This window comes from Prionailurus viverrinus, chromosome X (genome assembly GCF_022837055.1).
Source record: "Prionailurus viverrinus isolate Anna chromosome X, UM_Priviv_1.0, whole genome shotgun sequence".
Taxonomy (NCBI): Eukaryota; Metazoa; Chordata; class Mammalia; order Carnivora; family Felidae; genus Prionailurus; species Prionailurus viverrinus.
This window is the reverse complement of record NC_062579.1, coordinates 35,909,062-35,932,568: the sequence shown is the minus strand read 5'-3', so window position 1 is coordinate 35,932,568 and position 23,507 is coordinate 35,909,062. Positions and strand designations below refer to the sequence as shown.

Genomic DNA, 23,507 nt, shown 5'->3' with positions numbered 1-23,507 from the left:
AGGAAAATGGCTTCTTTCTGTAGTTGGCAGATGTTGCTAGAACTATGTGAAAGTGTCCCTTGGACATCACTGGCCCAGTCAACCTTCCATTTTGCTCTTCCAATTTTTAATTTTCCTTTCTCTTCTCTCCATTCTCTTCTTCCAGGGGCCTCTCATTTGCTATATCTCCATTTGTTAGCACCTCATTAGGAGAGATTGGGCTACAGAAAGGGAGCAAGGGAGGGAAGGAGGTATGAACTCAGATGTGTTAACTTTTGGAAAAATATTTCAGAGAGGACCTCTGAAGAAAGAAAGCCTTAAAGCTGTTTTGTTTCGGAAAAGTGGAATCTTCCACAAAGTAACTGTCTTTGAAGGCTAACGTCTTCAGCCAGTCTTACAATTGAATTTGGGGGGCCACAGGCTGAGGAACTTTAGAGAACCAACCTTTGCATTTAAAGCGCCAGGATTTGGGGACACCTGGGTGGCTCAGTCGGTTAGGCATCTTCATTTTAAGATCTTATGGTTTGTGAGTTCGAGCCCCTGTCAGTGCGGAGCCTGCTTGGGATTCTCTCTCTCTCCTCTCTCTGCCCTTCCTGCCCTCCTCTCTCTCTCTCTTTCTCAAAATAAATAAATAAACTTAAAAAAAAAAAAGGGCTCATTTTCCTTTAAAGAAAAAATAAAGCACCAGGGTTTGAAAAGCTAAGTGCAATTATGCAAGTCAATATTTTAAGTAATGCAACCGTATGGGAGGGAGAAATTTCCTTCTTTCCCCCTAGGCTGCTTCCAGCTGGTTTAAGAATTAAATTCCTATGAGACAGGTGAACAGGAGGGGAAAAAACCCAAACAAACAGTTTTATTACGTGTGCACAGAGGTCCAATAATGAAATTGAGACCCTCAAGAAATGACCAAGGTAGGCAGTTTTGATACATTTTAGACAAAGACAATAATTTCATGAGGAATTGACAGGATAAGGAAAATAGATGTTTGGGAGCTTTAGTAACGAATTCTAAGCAGAATTCAGGCTGAGCTAGTAGGTTAGGGGGGAAAAAAATAAGGTTTGTTTCTACAGTTTTCTCAGTTTTAAAGTTCCTATCTCTGGTGATAAGGATGTCTTTTTAGTTCTCAGTACAGGGAAGGTAGTTTTCACATGGGAGATTTGTTTCCTGTTTTCAGGGGGACAGTGGAGGGTCTGAGCACCCTTTCATCGTTGTTATCCGGGGAGCTTCAATTCAAAATAGTCAATATGCCATAGCAGTATATTTGGGGGCAGCCGGCCCCGGGCTCCTACACGACCTATACCAGAATTCCTTGCTTTCCCATTAAAGCGAATAAGAGGAGGGCTTTTTTTTTTTTTTTTTAATTGTACAGCAGGTGCAATGCAAATTCAAAACAAGTTTAGGGACTGGTTTATGTGAACCTGAGTTAGCTGCTTGGTAATCAACACGGTTTTTCATTCTACTGAATCCGGTGGGGCTCCTGGGGGAAGAGCTTGACCTCGTTCCTCTCTCAGATTTAAGTAATAAAAATGATGCTATAAAACTGTGTCCTCTTGAATATCGTGTCGGGTCAATCCCTAGGCCCTTCCTCTATTTCCCTTGGGTTCCTGGCAGGAAACATGTGGACAGGGAGCGGATAAACAGGTTCCAGTTCCCAGCAGCAGCACGTTAGAAAAATTTTCCATCTGTTGATGTGCCCTTGCCTCCTCACAAAAGTGGGGTTTGAAACAAGGTTTCTTTTATCTCCTTTTAAAAGCCTTTTTTTTTTTTTTCTCAGGCGCTCGCATTCTCGTGCAGTGTTGAGAACGCCAAGCTGGACGGCGCTTTACGCCGTCCGGCGAGGCCGCCTCTCCTCCAGCCCTGGGGCTCTTTAAAACAAGATCACGGAATTCAGTTACTGAAATGCTAGGAGGGGTGGGGGTGGGGTGGGAAGCCAGGGTTGCGACGGGCAACGCACTACAACTCCCACAAGCCCTCGCGCGGCGGCTAGCCTCCCTCCCTCAACCCACCCACCGCTGAGCCTTGCGCTTGCGCGGAAGACCCAGCGCTGAGAAGAGGGGCGGGGACCGGACAACGCGCCCGGAGGGGGAGGAGGAAAAAAGGGACCATAGACTTTCACCTGGGCCTAGAACGTCTCTTAAAGTAGTGGGGAGAGGCAGGCGGGCGGGTGGGGACCACCTTCAGAGCTGGCCGCCGGCGGTATCATGGCGACCCGGAACCCCCCTCCCCAAGGTGAGCGGCCGGGGCCCGGAGTAGTAGCTTAAGACGCGGCTCACAGCTCTCGACCTTGCTCTCGGGGGCGCCTCTTCTTGCCCCTGCCCCAGGGCTCCTGGGGCTCTGGTTTTTGGAGGCACCCCTGTTGAACTAGACTCCCTCCCCTCACAGCGGAGAGCGACCCCTGTCCCTAACACAGCCCCGCCTCCTGCCCTACCTTCACCTCTGGTCCTTCATGTCCATCTTCAAACGTGCTGCTTTGGCCTTGACTGAAGTGATTTCATCCTGCCGGGCCCCTAACCGGTTCGGCCAGGGGAGGACCCCCCCTACTCTCCCCCCCCCCCCCCACCATTCCTCCCACTGATGAAACTGGATCTAGCTCTGGTCCTGACCCTACTGAGATTTGGGGGTGACCCTTCATGCTGTGAAACTCTGACTTGACCTTACTGCCATTGGTGGGGGCGGGAGGGGGGCGACCCCTCACTTCTGTGTAACTCCGACGTGGCTCCAGTTCGGGCCCCTAGGCCGGTCCCTGGGCCTTTTGGAAAGGAGATGCCAGGCTCTTTGGAAAGGGATTGGATGTAACAAACTAATGTTTCCATCTGGGCATTTTTAGCTGCCGGCCAAACCTGGCAGTGAGTTATAACAGCTAAAAAAAAAAAAAAAAAAAAAAAAAAAGCTACAGGACGTTTCTGACTTTTGGTCGCCTCTAAATCTCTTTCTTTCCATTTTGTATTTTGAAGAGTATGAAAGCGATGACGAGTCTTACGAAGTGTTGGATTTAACTGACTATGCAAGAAGACACCATTGGTGGAATCGAGTGTTTGGCCACAGTTCCGGACCTATGGTTGAAAAGTACTCAGTGGCCACCCAGATTGTAATGGGTGGGGTGACTGGCTGGTGAGAACAACATCTTTTTCATTAAGTTTCGTGGGCAGCCGCACTGCTGCCCTTTCGTAAACAGGCCAGTTACTGTGCACGTTCAGTGGCTTTGCACTGCTAATCCCGGAAGAGCGCTGCCTTGAGGCTTTTCTCTGTGATGTGATGGGTGTGATGGACACACTCAGGAGCCTCAGTGTGTGGTTTTGGGGATCTGCTCCCCCATGCCCACCACTTGTGCCGCTGTTCCCTCCTGTCCCGCCCTTTGATCCTTTATGTACTTTCCCACCTCCTCAGATGTAGCAGATGTAGAGTGCATTGGATTCAGTGACAGTGGCTAAAAAGGAAGAAACATAGGAGGGTTAATTACATGTAAATAATTTTGACTTGTTCAAGGCTAAGAACTGGAAAAACCTGTGAGGACTCCCGCAGTGGGACTGGTCTCCAGGACTGTCAGCCCTGTAGAGAGCCGTGGAAAATTCTCAGTGCAAATTATTGATTAAGATACCGATGGTTCTGTGGATGTTCACTGGGCTAATTTGGATTATTATAATACTTTGAAGAAGAGTTGGAATTGAACCTGGTCTTTGCTGGAATTACAGGACTGATTGCTTACTCAGTAATAATATTGTGGAATGCATTAAGGAGGAGCAGTTAATAAGCATTAACCTAACTACCCAGTGAATGTTCTAGACTTCATGCTTACATAATTGCTACTATAGATCAAGTTTATTCGTCTTGGAATAAAAGATTAGCCAGATGACAAGGGTCAAACAAGTATGACCCTTTATTTTGAAAATGTTCACGACCGTAGACAATTTTTGTAGTTGGCGGGGGTGCTTAGTTTGTGAGTAATCATTGTTTTCTTCGATTCTAAGTTAAGTTTATCTTACATTAAAAATTTCCCTATTTAAACTCGATAAGTATTACATTTTTTTTGATTTGTGATGTACATGTACCTTGGAACAATGGTTCACTCCTTTACGCCGTCTTGTAAATGCCGTTTCATGGTAGAAACCTGCATGGTGAAGATTCCATGGTGCAGAGTTGCAGTATTTATTCATGTGTACTTATTAATGCTGCTAAGGAAAAGACCTGCAATTAGAAGAGAGATGCCTGGTCAGGGCCCTGGTTATTCAGTTGATTCTCCGCAGATGGTTTGGACCTCAACCCCTGATAATGGGGAGTCTGGTCCTCTGCTCAGCGAAGCTCACCGTGTGGTGCCCTTGGGTGATTGGTTCATGTGAGTATGGGCCTAAAGCCCCGTCTTAAAGGAGACTAAAAAATAATGGAGCGATAGAATTATCACATCATTGTGTGCTTTCTCCTCGTAGGCCAGACTCGGTGAGAAGCCCCATAATTGGCAGAAGTTTGCTTGGATATCCTAGAGACAGAGCAGGGGGAGTTAGTAGCTTTTTTTTAGCGGCTCATGCCATCTAGCAAAGGGTAGACGTGCTTGTGGGATACGGTCCCTGGGACGCAGTTGTGACTTGGCTGCTGCTTGCCTCCTCTGCTCCTTTATCAGAGCCTGTGTTGCTAACTCCCCTACTGAGGGACACGGTCTTCGTAGTAATACATATGTCTGGATTATAGGCAGTGTTGGCCCAGGAGCTGTTTCGTAGGACTCTAATGTTACACAGGTGGTTTGTTGCAATGACTTTGGATCCAGCATAGTACATTTTGGCAGCTCTTCTTAAGGTGTAGAACTGCCGTACTATTGTGGCATACATGAAGGAGGAATGGTTAATAAGCATTAATCTAAGCAGTTCACGTTTCAGACCAGTTCAGGACGTGGCCTGGGAGGCTAAGGAGATTACATGCAGGTGTAGGCAGATAGAGGTTTTGGATGATGAGAAGAAATACCAGAGTGGGTGTCTGCTAGGAGAGATGGGAGGTGTGAAAACTAGCCAGAGGGCCCGCCCTTAGTGTGGTCTGCAAGCAAGGCAGTGATGTCCTTGAGAATGGAAAGAAGACAGTCAAATGATCTGGAGATAGAGTATATAGAAATGGCAATCAGCTGGCCCCCCGAAGGTGATGAAGAAGCCCGAGTCTGAGATGACCACGAGGGGGGAAACCTAGAGAACGGCGCTGTCGCTTACAGATGAGGGACCTTAGCAACAGTGGATTTGGTTGGAGAGACGATTTTTGCCTTGGGATGTTCAAATATGTGGTTCTGTGTGCTAGAGAAGCCCCCGGAAATGTAAAATGCCCATTTATGACGGCATGTTAGTTTCCTAGAGCTATTGTATCAAAGTACCGCGACTAGGTGGCTTAGAAATCCAAGAAATGTATTCTTTCACAGGTCTGGAGGCTGGAAGTCTGAAAGGTGTGAGCTGAGTCGGTTCCTTCTTGGAGGCTCAGGGGGAAAATCTCCTAGCTTCTCTCCTAGCTGTTGCTGGTTGCCAGCCGCCCCCGGCATTCCTGGGCTTGTAGACATAGCACTCCGATCTCTGGCTGCACCATCACATGGCTGTGTTCCCTCTGCGTGTCTCTGTGACATGTTGGATCAAGTCATACTGGATTTTGGACCCACTGTATTGCAGCGTGGCCTCATCCTAACGAATTACATCCTCAGTGACCCTTAATCCAAAGGTCACGTTCTGAGATTCTGGGAAGGACGTGAATTCAGGCTTGGGGGGAGAGGGCACTTTTCAACCCAGTTCAGAAGGCTAGAGTTAGAAATCTGGGCTTCTTTTACAACAGTATGGATCTGGAACACTGAGGGAATATGAGCTCACCACAGGGGAGAATTAATCAGAAAAGAAGTATGGACTGACATTCTTACAGGATAGATGGGACAAAATAGGTTTAATCTAGAGATGGATAGACATCGGTATAGATGGAGGTAAAGAAGCCATGAGAGGGGCGCCTGGGTGGCTCAGTCGGTTAAGCGTCCGACTTCAGCTCAGGTCATGATCTCATGGTCACGCCCCACATGGGGCTCTGTGCTGGCAGCTCAGAGCCTGGCGCCTGCTTTGGATTCTGTGTCTCCCTCTCTGCTCCTCCCCTTCTCGCACTCTGTCTCTCTTTCTCTCTCTCTTTCTAAAAAATAAGTAAGCATTTAAAAAAAAAGTTAAGCAGCTATGAGAAATATGGGCTTAACTGTAGTCCTGAAGGTGGAACTTAAGTGGGACCTTAAAGGGTGGAAAAGCTTTAGATGAGCAGAGCTAGGCAGAAACCCCTAGAAGCAGGGAGATGAATAGCTTGAGCAATGGCGATAACCTGTTTGGAAACTAATGGTGTTGGCGCAGAAGGGTTGGGTAGAGTGGGGGGTGGCCAAGTGTATGGAACGTCTTGACTGCATTATAACAAACAGACAAACAAAATCACTTTTCTTATGGGGAATTTCAAATTCTACAAATGTAGAAGGGAGAGCACAATGAGGCCCTTGGGCACTCAACATTGTTTCAGTAGCCGGTCTTTTTCCCTCTAAATTCCCCTCCTCTTCTCTCCATCCCTGATTTTGAAGCATATCACAATTTAGATCGTACACTTTTTTCTTTTTAAGTAAGCTCTAGGCCCAACGTGGGGCTCGAACTCACGACCTTGAGATCAGGGGTCGCATGCTCTACCGACTGAGCCAGCCAGGCGTGCTAGATTGTGCGCTATTGACTTGCCTATATAACGAGGGAAACACTGAGGGGTTCTGAGCCGGTAAGGGATATGATCAAAAGAAATGGAAAGACATTAAGATTTTATTAGGAAAGCAATGAAAAAGAGAAGAGGGAGAGAGTTTAGTACCTCACTGGTTGTTCTCATCTTTTGTCATTTCTTTCATTCAAGGTGTGCGGGATTTTTGTTCCAGAAGGTCGGAAAGCTTGCAGCCACCGCTGTAGGCGGTGGCTTTCTTCTTCTTCAGGTATGTCTAAGCCTCAGTCTTTGCCTCTGCTTACATAGGTAGCCCTCGGGGACTGCGAAAGTCAAGGGCAGCCATTTCATTCCTGTCCATTTTAATAGAGGGTGGAGGGGTTTTTCTTTTAGGTATCAGTTTATGGAAGAACTAAAATGAGTTTTGAAAGCTGACATCTGTCAGGAAAAACACCAGTTTAAATACGTCTGCATTCCGTAACCATGGTTTGATCCCAGCTAAAGAGATCCCAGTTAAAAAGACGACTATCAAAGTTTGAGGTGCCTCATTTTTTTTATGACGTACCCAGATTTCCCTTGAAGCAAAATAAATATTTCATCCATAATATAACCTCATCTTGACCGTTTTAAACGTATATTTAAAAATCAGACAGATAAAATTCAGAAGGTCTCTTTCTTTTCCCCATTTTCCAGCCATGCAATTTTCCTTCCCAGAGGAAATTGCTGTTAGCAATTTCTATCTTGTTTTTTAAAACTGGGAAACCATAATAATCTAGAAAGTGGAAAATAGGGTTTAAAAAATCATCTGTAATCCTATTTCTGAGGCAGGGGGATTTGAAATTTTAGTTTTTGTTCATGTTCCTCTAAGCATAAGGTTTAAAAATGCTTTGCAGTTAGAGGATGTTTATCAGGATGTTGTCTGGCATTCATGTCTGTTTGGCATATATTTTTCCAAAAATACCATTCCCTGAAGATCAAATATAGTAAATCCCAAAACTGAAAATCTCTGGGAATGAATGTTAGCAATAATTTTAAAGATATAGAGGACCGTCGTACCAGATTTTTAAAATGATAGATGTTCATGGCAACCAACATCTGACTTCAGTACCAAAGCCATTGATCATGTAATAACCAGCGTCATTGCCTGAAGTGCAAAGGGACTGAATTCGTATGTGTTAAGCATAGATTTTGGGTTGTTTACTAAACAGCTATGTACGTGTGTGTGTGTGTGTGTGTGTTATTTTTCTAAACAGCTTTAAAAAAATATATTTTCTTTCTATCAGTGGCATTATTAGGAGTAATTGCCTATTGTGGTAAGAGGTAAAAAGGAATATGGTTAATATCGAAACTTAGGCCTTTGGATGAATATGCCAGCCTTGGTACAGAAGACAATTGTACTTAAGCTGATTTTGACTTGTGTTTATATAGAATCAAGACACATTTAACTCGACAGCTATTTTGAAAACTCAGTTGTCTTTTCTGTGTAAGGGAAAAGGGTACCGAATTGAAGCAGAGTTTTCCTAAAATGTTCACAGAATAAAGAGAATTAATACATGTGAGTCCACTCTGTCAGTTTTTCAGAAGTCTGTTTCAGTCCCCTCAATAGACTCCCTTCAGGTTCACGTGTTGCCCTTGCTGCCTTCTGTGCCTAATCTACATAGTCTTTGAAGTCACTAAGCGGAAGACTGTGGGACCTGTCTGCATCAAACCAGCTTTTCCCACAAATATGACTCACCTTGAAAGCTCAGTAGGAAGAAACTGAAAGAGGAAATCAGAGTAACACATGACTTTTAGCCTAATTGCCCATTGTTCTTCAGGCCTGCTTCCATATTTTCATTACCTTTACTTATATTTTAGGGGCACCTGAGTGGCTCAGTCAGTTGAGCGTCCGACTTGGGCTCAGGTCATGATCTCATGGTTCGTGAGTTCGAGCCCCACGTCGGGCTGGCTGCTGTCAGCATGGAGCACACTTTAGATCCTCGGCACCCCACCCCACCCCTCCCTCGTGCACACACAAGCTCTCTCTCAAAAAGAAAGAAACCTTAAGAAAAAGAAATTTGTTGACTTAGAACTTAAAGCTTTTCTAGTAACTCAGTGTTCAGTGTTCTCCAGTTATTTATCACAGTGCCATCTTAAAATAGACAGTGGTATGCAGATCTTTTAAACTTAGTTTTTATTTTTTTGTAGTTGTTTGTGTGCCCCTAATTGAAAGGGTCAAATACACGTACAAGACTCGTTATAGGTTAGAGTAATTCCCTACCTCCCTCACTACCTACCCTCCCCATTTTTCCCTCCCTTGAGGCAACTCCTTGAACTCTTAGCCGATGCTCAAGGTACTTATTTCCTCTTTCCTAAACAAGTTAATTGACTATTTCTTGATCTTTCAGTTTGAGGTATTGACTAGTGGCTTCCTGTTATGGAATATGAGAATTTATCATTTATTGAACTTTCCTTGCCCACCGTTCCCCTCCCCCCAGTCTCACACACTTGCCTGCTTTATGTTCCTCTGTGCCCCCCCTCCAACCCATGCATCATCTGAGTATTGTTATTTCATAATCGTGTTAGATCATTACCTGGAGGTCACTGAGCCTGAATCTGTAAATTTATGTTTAACCATGTTTGGGAAGGTTTTGACCATTCTTTTCTTTTCTTTTCTTTTCTTTTCTTTTCTTTTCTTTTCTTTTCTTTTCTTTTCTTTATTTTTTAAATGTTTATTTACTTTTGAGGGGGGGAGAGAGAGAGAGTAGAGCAGGGAGGGGCAGAGAGAGATAGGGAGAGATTATGACCGTGATTATGTGCATATTAGGCTTTTTGATAATGTCCTAGGGTTTGTTCATTCCTTATTCAGTCTTTCAAATTGTGGAATTTCTAGTGATCTACCTTCACGTACACTGACTCTTTGTTTTCTCATCTACTTTTCTGCCATCAAGCCTCGCCAATAAATTTAGTTCGGATACTGTATTTTCCAATTCTAGAATTTTCATTTGGCTCTTTTTAGATTTTCCGTATCTCTGGTGAGATTCCTTATCTTTTCATTGATTACAAGCACAGTTTCCTTTACCTCATTGAGCATCGTTCTAATAGCTGGTTTAAAGTCCTGATAATTCAAGTACCTGGTTCATCTTAAGGTTGGCATCTGTTAATTTTCTTTTGAGACTAGGCCATATTTTCTTATTTTATCCTATTTCAAGAAAGTTTGGAGTTTATCCTGGGTATTGGGGATGTTATGCTCTGGAAACTCTGGATTCTGTTTTATTCCTCCGAAGAGTATTGATATTTCGCTTTTGGCAGAAAGTTGACTTGGTTGGACTCAAATGGCAGACTGTTTCACCTGAGGTGGGTAGCAGCTCAAATCTCCATTCAGTCCTGTTAGCCTTGGCCAGATTGCACGGCTCTGCCTTATGAATGTGTGGTTCGGGACTTGGGTAGAGTGTACACGTCGAATTTGGGACTCCCCTTATCTATCTAGCGCTCTCATTTCTGGCAGTTGTTATTATCGTAGACTCTGTCATCTGGTTCTTTGGGCCGGAAAGGTGGCATGTTTTCTGTTAAAGGTTTAGCCACCCTGCACGTGCAACCTGCCCTCAGGATAAAACCAGAAAAATGGGCAACTGACCTTACATTGTTGCTTTCCTGCAAGTTTCAACTCCCTTTGAGGTCTGCTTGCTTTTGCTAATTCTGGAGCGCTTGTGTTTTAACCAGGGTTTATAGTTGCTATGTACGGGAGGGTCCCTAAGGCTCACCATCACCTCCTTGCCTGTGACCCAAATTGCTGTGTCAGGTGCTGCCAGGAAAAGCTCGCACTTGCCATTTGATTTGATCACCACTCTTTTGCTGAGGCTGGAGTTTGAAGTGATAATAGGTGAATCGATACAGGAAGAAATGCAGATGAAGAAATTCTTCTATGGAGTCATTCACAGTGAAAATGGAACTTAAGATTCCCATGCAATCTACTTATATACAATCACATACTTTTGTTATTTGAAATATTTTATTTATGGTTCAAAGTCAAGTGATGCCTTTCAAGATTACAAAGAAAGCATAAGCTTGATAGAAGTGATTTACAGTGGTATACCTGGCTTAATTGTTTACTGCTCTTGTGATTCTTTATATTTTGATTTTATTATTTGAAGAGACTAATTTATGGTACTGGCTTACACACTATGTTATGGTTCAGATTATTTGTAGTGTCTCCGTAGTACCACATTCGGGGTTTTCTTATAGTTAATATGCATTTAGCTATGGTTTTATTAAAAGGAATTATGGCATGAAACCTGTATAGAGCATATTTCTTTTGTATTCCGCTTTCAAAAGCGATTACCAGAAAGTATTCTTAGAGTTAGTAAAGACCCTTTATCAAGCTACTTTAGATTTCTTTAGTGACCTAATAACTGATTGGCTTCTGATCCCTTATAACTAAACATCTATTTAATTAAAAGGTACTGTTTTATTAGCTGTATAATTTAGATAGTTTCTGTGTCTTTTTAGCTAATTCTCAAATTCTAAAAGTTATGATAGAATTATAGTACAGTTATAATATAGTTTATTCCACAATAAAAAGATTGTGGAATCTTTTCCCATCATGTAGTATATGTTTCTTAACGTAGTGTTCATCACATCTAAATAATTAATTATGCTCAATATCTTTTTTCCCTTGTGGACCAGAGCTCTTTGAGCGTGGGGACTTATTTATGTCTCTCTTCTTCTTGGCTATAGTTACAATGCTTGGCACAGGGTAGGCACTCAGTGTTTATTAAATGAGTAAATTGTGATATCTTACCTATAAGCCTCATGGATTTCTTGAAATCTAAATGTCCATGTATTCCTGGGTAAGAGATTTGTCAACAGCCTGGTTGGTTTACAGTTAACCATTTTGATTATATTTTTGCAGATTGCCAGTCACAGTGGCTATGTGCAGATTGACTGGAAGAGAGTTGAAAAAGATGTAAACAAAGCGAAAAGACAGATTAAGAAACGAGCAAATAAGGCAGCACCTGAAATCAACAATATAATCGAAGAAGTAAGACGATGTACATTTTTGGCTCTTTTTTTTTTTTTCTTCATGGGTTTCGCTTAGCAGAAAATGCGACTGGTGATTGCCTTTTAAAAAGTTGGTGTTTTGGGTCACGTCTGGAGTGTTAAGTAAAACTGTTGGGATCAAGCCACCATTTCAGTCAGTCATCATTAGGGCGCCTGGCTGGTTCAGTTGGAGGAGCACGTGACTCTTGATCGTCCGGGTCATGAGTTCCAGCCCCACGTTGGATGTAGAGGTGACTGGGAAAAAAAAAAAAAAAAATCAATCTTTTTTTTGTTTTTGTTTTTGTAGTAGTTAACATAGTTTTTCCTGCCCATCTCCTACCTACTTTGATCTGCATATAAAAACTGATAACATGACTCTTCCAGAAGTTTTCCTCCGGTTTTACAAATGTGTACATGTGTCGGCAAGGTGTGGTACCACTAAAACTACCTGGGTTTTTTTTTCACGAGGTGGGATGTTTTGAAAGTGTGTGTATTTTAGTAATAGTTTTATTAATGTTTTTATGTGTATTTTGTCTTCTAGTCTGTTTAGAATTGAATTGAATACTCCTTGCCTTCGTTTTTGTTCTGGTCTCTTAATACCTCCAACTTTTTATCTTGAAAACTTTCAGACCAGTTGAAGAGTTGAAGGACTTTTCAAATACCCCTTGTTCAAGGACACATACCCTTCACCTATTTACCAAATCGTTTTACGACATTTGCTTTAGCTCTGAGTGTGTATGTGTGATTTACACTTTTTTTTTTTTTCAACTTTTTTTTTTTTTTTTTTTTTTTTTGGGACAGAGAGAGACAGAGCATGAACGGGGGAGGGGCAGAGAGAGAGGGAGACACAGAATCGGAAACAGGCTCCAGGCTCCGAGCCATCAGCCCAGAGCCTGACGCGGGGCTCGAACTCACGGACCGCGAGATTGTGACCTGGCTGAAGTCGGACGCTCAACCGACTGCGCCACCCAGGCGCCCCTACACTTTTTTTTTTTTTTTGCATAATCATTTACTACATGATTACTTTTCACTCAAATCTTCAGCATATATCTTCTAAGAGATAGATGTTCTCTTCTACAATTACCCTATTTAACAGGATGAAGTAATATTTCCTAGTATGCAGTCCATATTAAAATTTTTCCACAAAAATCTCTTTTATACATTTTTCCGCCAGTCAAGAATTGCATATTGCATTTGGTTGTCGTGTCTCTGAAGTCTCCTTTGGTCTTCAACGGTCCCCTTATCTGTGGGGGTTCCCCCCTCCCCCCCCCCCCCCCCCCCCGTCCTTCATGACATTGACATTTTTGAAGCATCTAGGCAGAATATCCCACAGTCTGGCTTTGTCTGTTGCTCTTTCCTGGTTTTATTTGGGTTAAACATTTTATCAGGGTGATATTTTTTTGATCCTTGTACCTTTTTCCTTGCTGGCTAAGTGGACTGTTAATAAAAATCTTTGTGCCTGCTGTGGGCATTTATTAAATCTGTGCTAATAACTTGCATTCATTTATGTCTGCCCTATAGCTTCTTGTTCCCTGTGAGATTTTTGCTGCTGATATACCTATTATCTCAGTAGCCAAGAAGCTTACTGTGTCTGGCCAGGACTCTGTGCTCCTTCAGATTGTAATGGACAGTCCTGGCATCTTGTGTGGTGGTTGGCACCCGCAGCAGTAGGTGTAGAAGCGTTTTTGCCAAATATTTATTGGATTGGGGAAAACAGCCGTGAAAACGTTACTTGGCATGAAATTCAGTGGTTAAGGGTGGCTTTTTAAATTTTTAATTTGCGCCATGTTTTTTCTTTTTCTTACTGTGGCAAAAGATACGTAATATAAAATTGACCGTTTTAATATACCTATGTATATATAGGCCACGAGTTCAAGTCCCGCTTTGGTTTCCACGCTCGGCACGGAGCCTACTTAAAGAAATATATATATACGTATATGTATTCTAGTAGCATTAAGTACATTCACACTTCTGTGCAAACATTACCACAATCCACGCGTAGAACCTTTTCATCGTCCCAAACAGAAACTCTAAGCATTAAGCAGTAATTGCCACAATGAACCCCTCTCCCCAGCCCTTGGTAGCCTCTGTCCTACTTCCTGTCATGATGAATTTCAGTATTCACGTTAAGCGGAATCACGCAACGTTTTGCCTTTTCCGTCTGTTGCACTTAGCGTAGCGTTTTCAAGGTTCGTCCACGTCGTAGCACAATTAAGAGTCTTTTTTTGTTTAAACTTCTGTTTCAGGCAACAGAATTTATCAAACAGAACATTGTGATATCCAGCGGATTTGTGGGAGGCTTTTTGCTAGGCCTTGCATCCTAAGGAGATGAATGTTCTAGCACAGCGGAGTCACCTTTAAGAAGAGAACGGTGGCCACAAGGTGGTCTGTCAACACGAGACCCCATCAGATTGTCCAGGGCAGCAAGAAACAACTGGGTGCACACTGCCAGACTCAAGACTTAGTGTTTAGCCATTGATGTTTGGCAGACCAGCATCGGCTGTGAAAAAACAACCCCTATGGCATGTGTACGGTAGTATTCCTGAGCAAAACATGGCTTTCGTTTATTTTTTGAAAATTTGCGTTTGTTTTTAAATTAGCCTATAAAATACCGGCCTTGGATGCAGACCGCTCGAGAAAAAACAACGTGTCGGATAGATGCCCCAGTGCAATGCCATCCTCCTTTCGTTTAAGTAAGAGGGTACTCATTCTGCTTTGTGGTGTAGTGCCAGTAATTAAAACTGTGTGTCGTAGCCTCAACATCAAGCTTGACTTTTTTCTTTTTAAAGATACGTTTGCAGTAAACGGAAAAAACTGTAAAGCCCTTTTGTGGAAGGATGTAGAAGTGATAGCATTATTAAAGATATTAAACAGATTTAATACCAATTTTTAGGTGGTGGTTTTCTGCGATTCTTACTTTGCTTCTATAGTAATTATAATAAACAGTTTCAAGGAAGGCTCTTCTAAGGAAATAGTCATGTCTGAAGCTCTTTCTCCTTTTTTTTTTTTTTGATGTCTGTAGTTATAAAAATGTCTTGTATATAAGCTTTTTCAATTAATTTATTTATCCTGGCGGCCCAGGCAGAGCTAATTATTTTGAGGGAGCATGTAGTTGGGTCCCTGATTCATTTTATTAACCTTGAGTGAACCTCCTTTCTCATTTCTAAAAATCCTAATTATTATTTTGGCCCCTTCTTCCACCAAGAGGTACAAATCACTTTAAATTACTTATTTTAAATAAGTAAATTTACTATTTGAAGAACATTGATTCTCTGTGTCACTATGAAATCGGAACTGAAAGAATTTTCTCTCTGATGTAATCTGAGACGTAAGTGCTAAGACTTTCAGGTTTTGGTAGCATCGTGTTGAGCACTAGACGAGTTGACTTGTTTCTCTGAGCCCGATCACACTCCGTCAGAGGCTCCTTTGCCCAGAAAAGCTTTCTGTATTAATTCTTTTGTTCATAGAACCCTATGTTGGAATTGGAAAAACAGCAGAGCCGCCTGCATTGGGGGCTTCAGATTGGAAAGTTTATGTATTTCTTTCAAGAGAGAGAATGGGCATGCACACGCACACGCACGCACAGGTAGGGGAGAGTCAGAGAGAGAGAGGGAGGGAGAGAATCCCAAGCAGGCTCCATGCTGTCAGCACAGGGCCCGCAGCCAGGCTCGATCTCACGAACCGTGAGATCGTGACCCGAGCCGAGATCAAGAGCCCAACGTTTGTTCGTGAGTTCGAGCCTCACGTCGTGGGGCTCTGTCCTGACAGCTCAGAGCCTAGAACCTGCTTCGGCTTCTGTGTCTCCTTCTCTCTCTGCCCCTCCCCCTGCTTATGTTTCTCTCTCTCTCTCTCTCTCTCTCTCTCTCTCTCTCTCAAACATTAAAAAAAATTTTTTTTAAAGCCTGACGCTTAACTGCACCACCCGGGCACCCCAGCCTTTCTTAATATGAAGTGATTTCGCTTATCAATACCTGTTTTGTCCTTGAGCTTTTCTCTCTTTTGGCCTTGCCAAGCCTTCCACTGCTGTGGAATTAAAGGGGAAAATCTGCTACATTAGGTAGAATATTGGCTGTACTTCTGTGTGCCATATCCGTGTGATGTTTTCATCTGATACAATGAGGCAGCCTACTGTGGGGAGCTCTGAGAGTTGGCTCAATTTGTTCATTTTGGAAAATTTGCCGTGTCTGCTCTGTGCATGCTACACTAGGAAAGCGGGGGCACAAAAATGTCTGCCTTCAAATAGAGACTAAGAGATTCCCCTATAGAAGTTCCATAATAATATTGGAGAACGTGGCATATGATTAGTGGCCAGTAAGGATAGGGCTATCTACTTAGGGAGAGGTAGGGATAACTACTTTCAGAGTCCAACCATGAATGAAACCTGAAAAAAGATGGCCCTTCATTTTCTCCCCTACCTTTCCAAGTATCTGTTGATGTGTTTGAAAATATTTACAGACCAAAGTGAAATCCCATCTGGGCTCTCCATACTGTCTTTTCTGTGTTAGTGCCCCTTACTCTCTGCCTCCTATCTGCACCGTCTCCCCATAAGGTTGTAGGCTACTTGAGGCAGGCCTCTGTGTTCATCTCTAACTTGTTGACGCGCGCTGTGTAATGCTTTGCTCGAGGGAGGTCTTCGTTTAATGTTGGGAATGGGCGACTGAGTGTGTGGAAAGCCCGTTACTGTGCCAGAGGGTTGGTGTTAACCCATAGGAACCTTTTTCTGGGTGGCAGTCCAGTAAATCAGAGGCTCCATCACAAATGACTTGGTGGGGCTTAGCTAGAATGAAAAGCCTATAGCCTGCCTTTGTGTAAAATGGGGATTTTTTTTCTTTTAAATGTTTGAGGGCATAAAGACTGTTTGCAAAATTTGTTTAAACTCGAGCGTGTGGGATATAGGTATTTTGTGGCCTAGGCTTTGGAAGATATTTAAGGACATTTCGACTGGTTTTTAGTTTATTTTCTTCCAATGCTCCCCACCCCCCTCACACACAAAAAGACGACTTTGAATGTGTTTTCTTATTTCAAATACAATATAAATGAAATATGCTCATGAGAGAAAATTACATCAGCATAAAGAATATATAGAGGGGCACCTGGGTGGCTCAGTCAGTTAAGTGTCCGACTCTTGATCTCAGCTCAGGTTGTGAGTTCAAGCCCAGCATTGGGCTCTGCACTGGGCATGAAGCCTACTTAAAAAAATATATATATTTTATATATATATATATGTACATATATATATATATATATATATATACACACATACATATATATGTATATATATGCATGTGTGTATATATATATACACACACACACGCACACACACATATGTATATGTATATATACATGCACATATATACATGTGCATATATATATATATAGAATGTTTATAATATGATGTACTTAGACATAACTATTGTCCATATTTTGGTACATGGCCTTTGGAGTCTTTTCTACCTGTGCATGAACACATTGTATGTATTTTGTATAAAAGTTGAGTGTAGTTTATGTACTGTTTTATAAATAGCTATTTTCCATTCCATATCATGAATATCTTTTTAAAATAGCGGGTACATTTATGGTGACAGATATAAGTGCCCAACCTCATCCCCTTTTATGAGACAACCGTTATTAAAAGTCCTTTTGATATACTTTTTACTATATTTATACTTATTTTTATTGTCCAAGTTTGGCTAGTAGATATTGAATGCCCACTCTGAAACTTAAGGAATTTTGTGTATATGCACTTTGGTTTTTTTTGATGGCTAATATATTTTGTCCTTCCAGTAGATGCCTTTATTGCTTTAAATATCATACTTTTTCTACCCTTATTTACCAACTTGAATAATATTAGCTGACTCCTTGTCACTAAAGATGAGGAAAATGAACTTATCTCTTCCCTCCTACTGTCTGGCCTCCTGAGTTTTGTTAAATTGTCATTACTTTTAATGGTACATTCAAATGACAGAATTCTGTGCAATTACTAAGAGGAATGTAGAGCTGTATCAATTGACCTGGCAAGATCTGTTTGTTAGTGATATAATCAGGTCACAAACAGTGTGATCCCAACTTTTTTGAAAAACTACCTGGGAGCATAAATATGCACATGGATGTGCATAGAGGCGATCTCTGAGAGTGGTGGTGTATATATAGGATTTTCACGTTGTATTTTCAACATTTCTACGTCACCTTAAGTCCTTATGGTGAGTACGTGTTAATTTATAGTTAGCAAAAGGTTTTTTTAGAACTAGGAATAGGAATGTAATAGGTTACTTCCTTTCTTTCTCTTTTCTCTTTTTTTTTTTTTTTTAGGTTCTTGCTAGTTTAAGGGACTAAACTAACTTCTTTGCCTCACTTACTGAGTTAATTTTTTAAGTTGTTTCGTCAAAACATTGTGCATAGTTTAAGAAGTCAAACAGTGTTTGTCTACAAATCAGGCTTCTAAAACAAGGAGCACTTCTCTGATCTACCTTTTTCCAACTTGATGCTTCTCTCCCCAGAGAAGGTGTCCACTCTATTGGTTGTTCATCTTGGTTTTTACTACAACCACATTTCTTGGACTTTGTATTATGATAAATGACTTGACGTGGACTTCCTAGAAAGATAGATGTGGATTTAGTTCTGTAACACCTTCCTTTTTACATCCTTGTGGTAGCGACTTATCAGATTTCTATAAAGTTTTCTACGTTGTTACGACAAATAGTGTTGACTGTTGAATAAGGACACAGCCTCCTATAAGTCCCTTTGTATGGCTCCAGCTGGAATCTAGCCTTAGCCTGAACCTGCGAATAGCTCTGGAGCTCGAAGGGTGCTGTGGCTGGCAGAATAATGGCCTCCCAAAGACATTCGCGTCCTAATCCTCTGAGCCTGTGAGTACATTAGGTTATGTGGCAAAGGGGAATGAAGGTTGCAGATGTGATCAGAGTTGCTAATCAACCAGTCTCAAAGAGATTATTCTGGTGTATCCTGGGCCCAATGTAATCACAAGAGTCCTTAAGATAGGAGGAGGGAGGCAAAGAAAGAGAGAAAGAGATGTGACTGTGAACGAATGATCAGACTGGCGCTGTGCTGTGGTTTTGAAGAGGGAGGAAGGGGGCCGTGAGCTAAAGAATACTGGCGACCTCTTGAAGCTGGACAAGGCAAGAACACACATTCTCCCCTACTGCCTCTTACAAGGAACACACGGCCCTGCTGACACCTTGATTTTAGTTCAGTGAGACCCATGTTAGACTTTTCACTTTCACACCTGTAAGGGAATAAATTTGTGTTGTTCCAGACACTATGTGTGTGATCGTTTGTTATAGCAGCAATAGAAAACTAATACGGGCACCACAGACTTGTCCTCTGTTGTGGCAAGGGAGCTGGCTTTTTTTTTTTTTTTTTTTTAACTTTTGGTTATTTTCTGTTTATCTATTTACAATGCAGGGGAAGGGCAGAGGGAGAGGGAGAGAGAGAGAATCCCAAGCAGGCCCTGTGCTGTCCGTGCGGAGCCCGATGTGGGGCTCGATCTCATGCACCGTGAGATCCTGATCTGAGCCGAAATCGAGAGTCGGATGTTTAACCGACTGAGCCTCCCAGGTGCTCCAAGAGCTGGCTTTTTGTATCCCCATATAGGCCAGGTACTGGTTACGGCCTGTCCTTAGGGGTTGGGATGGTAACCTCCCAGCCCGGGATGCACTGTCTTCCTCAGAACAATCCTCCCAAGAATGGTGCAGCCATCAGTTAATACGCCAGCTGGGCAGTACGTATACTGCCTCAATTAAAGGGGTCTAGGTGAGGGGCGCCTGGGCGGCTCAGTCGGTTGAGCGTCCGACTTCGGCTCAGGTCACGATCTCGCGGTTCGTGGGTTCGAGCCCCGCGTCGGGCCCTGCGCTGACGGCTCAGAGCCTGGAGCCTGCTTCGGATTCGGTGTCTCCCTCTCTCTCTGCCCCTCTCCCACTCTCTCTCTCTCTCAAAAATAAATAAACATCAAAAGAATTTTTTTTTGAAAAGGGGTCTAGGCGAGACACTGACAATCTTCACTACAGTGGGTAAATCTAAGCAAGCATTGCGCGTGTAAAACAACAGTCAATGTCTGCTTGGGGGGTGGACGGGCAATAATGTCAAGTTCTTGTCTTGTTCCAGAGCCTATTGATTGACCTCACACGTTGAGTGGGCAGGCATATTGAAATTTTAAGAGCAATCCCTAAATGCATGGCTGTGAGTCGTGAACAAATCGCATTTCAAGCACACCAATCAGCAATGCGGTCCGAAGGCAGGAGAGGAAGAAGAAAGAAGCACAGAAGAAACAAAGTAAACGGGAAGCATAAAACAAGATGGTAAAAGTCAACCCGAATATATCAGTAATCACACTTGAAAAGGAAAAACGAACAGAATTCACAATGCGATTTTATAGAAATATCAGGCCACGTAGATTCAAGCAGAGGGATTAGAGCCACCGAAAAGGAAAGAAATGTTTCTAAAATGTCACCGTTCAGTAGAGAAGTCTCCAAGCCTCAAGATGTAATAAATCCCCTTTTCATTTTCCTTCAAATCCTCCCACCCCCACCCCAGTCTGAGACTCAGCACCTGGTGTTTCTTTTTTAAAAAAAAATTTTTTAACGTTTATTTTTGGGAGAGAGAGAGGGAGGCACAGAATCCAAAGCAGGCTCCAGGCTCTGAGCTCTCCGCACAGAGCCCGACGTGGGGCTCGAACCCATGAACTGGGGGATCATGACCTGAACCGAAGTCAGACGCTCAACCGACTGAGCCACCCAGGTGCCCCAGCACCTACTGTTTCTTATATCTCCTGCATTCTTTCTTGGATTACTTATATTTTTGGCTGAACTATTCTCTTGAGTAATTCCTACAGGTGTGGGAGGCAAACTTTCCGAGCTCTTGTACGCTGAAAATATCTTTTGTTCTCATATAATTTAAGATTGACAGTACTTTTAGAATTTTGAAGACACTGCTCCATTGTATTCTATGTGATGTTGCATGATGTTAGTCGGCTTTGGAACCTTTCTGAGTCACCTTTTCTTTTTCTTTTCTTTGAAAGCTTTGTAGGTTTTTTTTTTTCTTTTGCCTCAGAATTTGGAAATTTCGTAAATGTGTCTCTAAATGTGAGTTTAAAAAAGCTGAATTAGCTCTAAAAATCCATGTCCGTGTCCTTTTGCTGTGTGTTGTCATTACAGAGATGATACACATGGAACATTTAAAAACCAAGGCCAGGAGGAGGGGTTTAAACTCACTCCCTAGACTGTGAGATTGAGAGCCCCCAAATAAGTACTCAGTAAATAAGACAGGGAGGGATTCAGAATCATGAAAAGGGAACAATGTTTATCTCTCCTTACACCAGCATTCTCTAGGTCCTTTCATTCGGAAGATTCGCGTCTTTTGTTTAAGTAAATTGTACTTTTTAAATAGACTTGACTTGGGATGCCTGGGTGGCTCAGTCTGTTAAGCGTCCAACTTCGGCTCAGGTCATGATCTCACGGTCCGTGAGTTCAAGCCCCGTGTTGGGCTCTGTGCTGACAGCTCAGAGCCTGGAGCCTGTTTCGGAATCTGTGTCTCACTCTCTCTCTGACCCTCCCCTGTTCATGCTCTGTCCCTCTCTGTTTCAAAAATGAATAAACATTTTTAAAAAAATTAAAAAAAAAATAAAATAAATAGACTTGACTTTTTAGAATAGTTTTAGATTCACCGAAAAATTGAGCAGCTAGTACCTTGTTCCCATGTATCTCCCCCAGACCACCACCGTTTTCCCCACGACTGTGGTACGTTTGTTACAATTAATGTACCGATGCTGACACCTTATTATTCACTGAAGTCTATGCTTTATTCCCATTTCATTTGTACCTAATATCCCTTTTTATTTATTTTTTTTTCCAGGATCTGATCCAGGATAGCACATGACATTTAGTTTTGTCATGTCTCCTTAAGCTCCTCTTGGTGTGACAGCTTTTCAGACTCACCTTGTTTTTGATGACAGTTTTTGAAGGGTAGTGGTCAGGTATATTGTCGAGTGCTCCTGTATCGAACTTCTTCTGATGTGTGTTCACGACTGGACTGGAGTTCTGGGCTTTGAGGAAGGAGATGATAGAGGTGAAGTGCCATTTCCATTCCATCACATCAAGGTTTCATACTATCAGCGTGACTTCGGGGCGCCTGGGTGGCTCCGTCGGTTAAGTGTCCCGCTCTTGATCTCGGCTCGGGTCGCGATCTCATGGTTCGTGAGATGGAGCCCCGCATCGGGCTCTACGCTGACAGCGTGGAGCCTGCTTGGGTTCCTTTCCCTCTCTCTCTGCCCCTCCCCAGCTGGCACTGTCTCTCTCTCTCTCTCTCTCTCTCTCTCTCTCTCAAAAAATAAATAAACTTAAAAAAAGAAAAAGAAAAAACTGACATGTCTTACCACTGCTGATGTCGGCCCTGATCACCTGGCTGTTGGTTGGGTGTCTCCACTGTCTTAAGTTTATTTATTTTGAGAGAGAGAGAGAGAGAGAGAGAGAGAGAGCGAGCGAGCACGAGAGGGGGAGGGCAGTGAGAGGGAGAGAGAGAACCCTAAGCAGGCTCCACCCAGGCGCCCCCATTGCAACACTGTGCGAAAGGCAGCCCCACACTTACGGAGTGAGGAATGACGACACCCCTCTTTAGTGTGGCATAGCTACATAAATTATTTAATATTCTGCACAGGAGGTGAGGGTTTTCTCCCCCATTTATTAATGTACTCAGATCACTTATATCAGTAAGGACTCAAGGAGGTTTATTTTAGGCTTTGGGCTGTAATCCAACACTATTTTGTTCTGATTGTTCCCGTTTTGACCATTGGGAGCTTCTTCTGTTGGCTCCTTGTGTCCCCTTTGACATACCCCGATCAGTGTGTTTAGCAAATCGTATTTTATAATAATTTCGATTATTTCTCCCCTGACATGCTGCCCATCCTCCACTTCTGGAACACGGATTAGTGAGACATTGGAGCTTCTAGATTTTTCCTTGGTAACCTTTTAATACTTTGTTTATTTTTTCCTTCATCTTACTTCCAGCCCACCAATGCGGTCTTCCAGGCTTGATTTATCATTCAGCCTGTTCATTAAAAGATTTAGGTTAGGGGCGCCTGGGTGGCGCAGTCGGTTAAGCCTCCGACTTCAGCCAGGTCACGATCTCGCGGTCTGTGAGTTCGAGCCCCGCGTCAGGCTCTGGGCTGATGGCTCGGAGCCTGGAGCCTGTTTCCGATTCTGTGTCTCCCCCTCTCTCTGCCCCTCCCCTGTTCATGCTCTGTCTCTCTCTGTCCCAAAAATAAATAAACGTTGAAAAAAAAATTTAAAAAAAAAAAAAAAAAAAAGATTTAGGTTAGTCATTAATGTCCATTCGCTTATTTTCTAAGCCTCCTTTTTGTATTCCTGGTAGCTTCTTTTTCATTGCAGTCTGTTGGTATTTCACTTTGTTTTTTTAATTTATTTTTTAAATTTACATCCAGGTTAGTTGGCATAGAGTGCCACAGTGATTCCAGGAGGAGATTCCTTCATGCCCCTTCCCCATTTAGCCCCTCCGCCCTCCCGCAGCCCCTCCAGCAACCCTCTGTGTGTTCTCCATATTTAAGAGCCTCTTACGTTTTGCCCCCCTCCCTGTTTTCATATTCTTTTTGCTTCCCTCGGTATTTCACTTTTTGTATTTTACTTTCCCATTGAGGGGGTGGTTTTTCCTCAAGGATCCGGCAACTCTTGGCTTTCAGTTTGTATTCATGAATACAAGGATTGCTCTGATCGATATCGATAGCTGGAGGGGATTTACTTTGTAGCTCTTCAAGAGGCCAGGTCGCAGCTGCGGGAGGCCCTCCTTGTAGGTAGGTGGGGGGC

The 23,507-nt window shown here is 42.8% G+C and overlaps 1 protein-coding gene and 1 non-coding gene across 2 annotated transcripts; one reads left to right on the top strand and one right to left on the bottom strand.

The window, feature by feature from the left end:
• The first annotated feature begins 2,050 nt into the window (after positions 1-2,050).
• On the top strand, positions 2,051-14,562 carry FUNDC1 (FUN14 domain containing 1). Its single transcript, XM_047845024.1, has 5 exons — positions 2,051-2,208; positions 2,934-3,090; positions 6,853-6,928; positions 11,549-11,677; positions 13,923-14,562. Exons 1-5 carry the CDS (start codon positions 2,181-2,183, stop codon positions 13,998-14,000), a joined length of 468 nt encoding a protein of 155 aa, XP_047700980.1. The 5' UTR covers positions 2,051-2,180; the 3' UTR covers positions 14,001-14,562.
• TRNAR-CCU (transfer RNA arginine (anticodon CCU)) lies at positions 6,587-6,659 on the bottom strand. Its single transcript has one exon. It is a non-coding gene; the product is annotated as a tRNA-Arg (tRNA).
• Positions 14,563-23,507: the final 8,945 nt, after the last annotated feature.

Coding starts and splice junctions, on each gene's coding strand:
- FUNDC1 (XM_047845024.1), top strand. CDS start 2,181: ATGGCGACCCGGAACCCCCCTCCCCAAG. Junction 2,209..2,933: donor CCGGAACCCCCCTCCCCAAG/GTGAGCGGCCGG, acceptor TGTATTTTGAAG/AGTATGAAAGCGATGACGAG. Junction 3,091..6,852: donor ATGGGTGGGGTGACTGGCTG/GTGAGAACAACA, acceptor CTTTCATTCAAG/GTGTGCGGGATTTTTGTTCC.